Source organism: Trichechus manatus, unplaced genomic scaffold (assembly GCF_000243295.1).
Source record: "Trichechus manatus latirostris isolate Lorelei unplaced genomic scaffold, TriManLat1.0 scaffold00011, whole genome shotgun sequence".
NCBI classification, from domain to species: domain Eukaryota; kingdom Metazoa; phylum Chordata; class Mammalia; order Sirenia; family Trichechidae; genus Trichechus; species Trichechus manatus.
The window spans coordinates 7,254,827-7,259,208 of record NW_004443947.1 but is presented as its reverse complement, the minus strand read 5'-3'; the positions used below and the strand labels follow the sequence as shown (position 1 = coordinate 7,259,208).

General features: G+C 44.4%; 1 protein-coding gene across 1 annotated transcript in view; it reads right to left on the bottom strand.

Annotated features, from left to right (window-relative positions):
* The window catches only part of SH3PXD2B (SH3 and PX domains 2B), an 86,894-nt gene that overhangs the window by 65,884 nt on the left and 16,628 nt on the right, over nucleotides 1-4,382 (bottom strand). Inside the window, exon 2 of the mRNA XM_012560103.1 lies at nucleotides 3,118-3,197. Within this exon, the coding sequence (XP_012415557.1) occupies nucleotides 3,118-3,197 (80 nt within the window). The remainder of the gene's footprint in view (nucleotides 1-3,117; nucleotides 3,198-4,382) is intronic.

Sequence of the window (4,382 nt, the reverse complement as noted above, 5' to 3'; positions counted from 1 at the left end):
CACTGGGTAATAGGGTCACTATGAGTTGGAATTGACTCGATGGCATTGGGTTTGGTTTGAGTATGTGCCAGATGGAGCCCTGGTGGCACGGTTGTTAAGAGCCTGGCTGCTAACCAAAAGAGTGGTAGTTCGAATCCACCAGCCACTCTTTGGAAACCCTATGGAGCAATTCTACTCTGCTCTATAGGGTTGCTATGGGTTGGAATCAACTTGATGGCAACAGGTTTGGTTTTTTTTTTCACTTGAATATCCAGATTATCACTGAAGTATGACTCCTACATATGAAACCAAGAAATTCCAAAGGGATGTCCTAGGATACTGTTTTTGCCTTTACCAAATACCTACTATGTATCAGGGGTTCCACCTGGTGAAGCAGGGGTCACTGTTCCCATTTTACAGATGTGGAAACTGAGGCTCAGAGAGGGATGTGCCTGCTGAGGTCACAAGGCTGGGTCTGACGGACTCCAAAGCACATGCCTGGAGCACTGGTATTTGGCAGTTGCAGCTGGCACACTGGGTTTTCTCTAGCAGGAAAAAGCAATTCCAGTGTGATCGCATACTTTCCCCATGAAGGAACTAAAAATGGTAGCTTTTTTAGGCAAATGACTCTCCCAGTGGAGGGGAGCCTGGCAAACACATCTACCCTGTCTCTAAGCCCACTTGACAATGACGATCCCTGGGAGAGCCCACTGATGTGCTGAGTGCAGAGCCTTGGGGGAGGCAGGGCGGGGGAGGGAGACTGGGCTTCTGTGACCCTGGTAGAGTCCCCTCATCCCCTGACCCATCTCTGGGCCTATCCCCTCATCCATTGACTCAGTGGCATTGGGTTTGGTTTGAGTATGTGCTAGATGGAGCTCTGGTGGCACAGTGGTTAAGAGCTCGGCTGCTAACCAAAAGGTCGGCAGTTCGAATCTACCAGCTGCTCCTTGGAAACCCTATGGGGCAGTTCTACTGTCCTATAGGGTTGCTAAGAATTGGAACTGACTAGATGGCAACAGGTTTGGGTTTATATCTCAAAAGTGGTTAGGTTTAAGACACACCCTACACTGACAGGACCTCATTAAGATAACAAAGAAAACTCTATTTCCAAATGGGATTACATTCACCAAAAAAACCAAACCCACTGCCATCCAGTTGATTTCTGACTTATAGCGACCCTATAGGACAGAGCAGAACTGCCCCATAGGGTTTCCAAGGAGCGGCTGGTAGATTCGAACTGTGGACTTATTGGTTAGTAGCCTAACTCTTAAAATTTGGGGGGAAGCACAATTCAATCCGTAATAGAGTGATTGTCAGTCTGTTGACTATCTGTACATGAAAATAATAGGAAGTGCTTAACTGCTCTTAGCTATGTCCCAGGCACTCATATAACCCTCATTACAACCCACCATTAAGTACTGTGATTATCTCCAACCTGCAAATGAAGAAACGAAACTCTGTGCTGAAGCAACTTACCAAAGGCAACAGAGCTGGTGAGAAGAGTGCTGGGATTTCAACCCAAGACATCTGACTCCAGGCATAAATTTTGGAGCCAATTATACCTATGTTTAAATTCCAGCTCTACCATTTGTGCAAGGGATTATAACTTCTCTGAGCCCTCAATTTCCTCATCTGTGAAATGGGCACAGTAATCTCGACCCTGCAGGGCTGTTCTGAGGACTAAACAAAGTAATGAGCATCATGCATTTAGCCCAGTGACTGGTCCACAGAAGATATCTAATCAATCATTACTGGAAGCAGTACACTGGCCTGGGTAACCCACTTTTTTCAGCTGAAGCTCTGATGCTTCCTTTGGTAAGGAATTTTTTTAGGGGGAGAGGGACTCTGAATGTCTTAAGAGCAGAACTAGATATTATTGCATTATATCCTCCATAGCACCAGGTGTGGTGCCTGGCACTCAGACAGTGCTTGGTGGCCATGGTAGGTAGATTTTCTAAAATGGTCCCCCAAAGAAGTTCCACCCTAATGTCCTGAACCTGCATATATGATGAGTCAGCAGTCCTGTGACTATGTCACATTATGTGGCATAGCTCACCTTAAGATAGGAAGACTATCCTGGATTTTTCAAATGGGTCCAATGTAATCACATGAGCCCTTAAAAGCAGAGAACTTTCTCTGACTAGTGGCAGAAGGGGGAAGTCAGAGAGATTTGAAGCACAAGAAAAATTTGATAACTCCACTGCTGGCTTGAAGATGGAGGGGGCCATGTGATGAGGAATGTGGGCAGCTTCTAGAAGATGAGAGTGGTTCCTGGCTGACAGCAAGCAAGGAAACAGGGATCTCACTCCTATATCTTCAAGGAACTGAATTCTGCCAACAATGAGGCTGGAAGTGGATTCTTTGCCAGATCTTCCAGATAAGAGCCCAGCCCAGCCAACACCTTGACTGTAGCCAGAGAATCTAGCTGAGCCCAACTGGACTTCTGATCTACAGAACTGTGAGATAATAAATGGGTGTTGTTTTAAGCTGCTAAGTTTATCACTAGAAAAGGACATCACATTTGCTAAAGTAGATGGCTGGCAAAAATGAGCAAAACCCTCAATGAGATGGATTGACACAACAGCTGCAACAATGAGCTCAAACATATCAAAGATCATGGACGGAGCATAGGACCAGGCAATGTTTCGTTCTGTTATATATAAGGTTGCCACGAGTCAGCGTCGACAAGACTGCAGCTAACAACAAAAAAGTATGTGGTAATTTGTAATGCAACAAAAGAAAACCAATACAGTAGCCTTAATAACAGATGCCATTTATTATAAAAACTATAATTATTCACGTTTTAGAGATGGGAGAAACTGAGGATCCAAGAGGTAAACTGACTTGCCCCGGGGCAGATTACCCAGTAAGCAAGATACACACAGGCTTAATTGTGTTTACACAATTTCACATGAGTTTCACCACATCGTTGATATGATCCAAGTTACTTGCCCAAGGTCAGCTAGCTAGTAAATGGTATAGCATCTAACTCCAAAGCCCATATTCTTAGCCACTAGTTTCTACAAATGACATAGACTCTGGCAATGCCTCAAAGAAGAAGAGCCAGTAAAGTGTCCTGAGACATCTGGGGTCTGTACCAAAGTCCCCCAACCCCCAAAGTCTGAGCATGCATCTCACCTACCTGGCAGAAAGGGAATGATCCGCTGTTTGGGATCCTTCTGTCCTCCTTCCATGGGAAATTTGTCCAACATCTGCATCTAAATAGGGGGAAGAATAATAAAAACAAAAACCTTTGGTGGTACAATAAATGCATCTCTGACATTCTAAAGGAATTATCTCAAATATGTGATTTGCTATACAAAAGTGCACTTTGCTCAGAAACTCTAATGGGGGAGGCAATTTCAACTAGACCTACAGCGCCCATGAAAACAATTCTTTTTATCCAGCTGCCAGATCAGTGAAGGCTCAGGGTTGGTAAAGAACATTTTCAGTTTTCTCAGGGGTCTCCAGCCACAGGATCTAAAATTTGAACAATCCACCCAAGGTCACCAGCATTTCATGGATGACAATCACCTGGTTTCTTAAAGAATTGCCAGGTTGTGTTAAGGAACAAACCACAAAAAACAAACAAACAAAAACAGTTGCTATCAAGTTAATTCCAATTTATAGAGACCCCATGTATGTCAGAGATGAACTGTGCTCCATAGGGTTTTCAAGGCTGTGACCTTTTGGAAGCAGACTGCCAGGTCTGCCTTCCGAGGTGCCTCTGGGTGAGTTTAAACCATCAACCTTTCGGCTAGTAGTCAAGCGCTTAACTGTCTGCACCACCCAGGAACTCCTGATCAAACCACTAAGACTCAATTAATCTGGCTGGGTCTATGCCTATGAGATCATTACACTCCCGTTTCCACTAAGAATTCTCCATGTTGACTCAACAGACAGCTCTGTTCCTGACCCTGAGCTAGACTCATGGGATACAGCAATGAAGACTCCAGAGGGGAGACTGGGAACTGAACCAATAATTGCAGAGTGGAGTAGGAAGCACTGTGAGAGGCTGTTGCAGGGTTAGACAAGCAGCAGGTAGAGAAGACCACACATGAAAACATTTAACAGTGCAATTAAAGCATCTTGGACATTTAAGGAATTAATGTGAAATATGTGACTTGATATCCACGAGTTCAAGGATCTGTACTTATTCCCGGCATGGGACTGGGGAAGTGACATAACCTCTTGGGACTTCATTGTTAAGTTAGACATAATAATACCAACTTACAGCATGCCGTTATGGATTAAAGCTGGGCTGTGGTAGTCATTAATGATATCACAAAATATTTCCTGCTCTTCTGAACACAAGGCAGATTTGTACTTCCCCACACCCTTGAAATGCGATGTGGCCAATCAAATGTGAGAAGAGACAGGTGTCACTTCAGGGTGGAAGATTT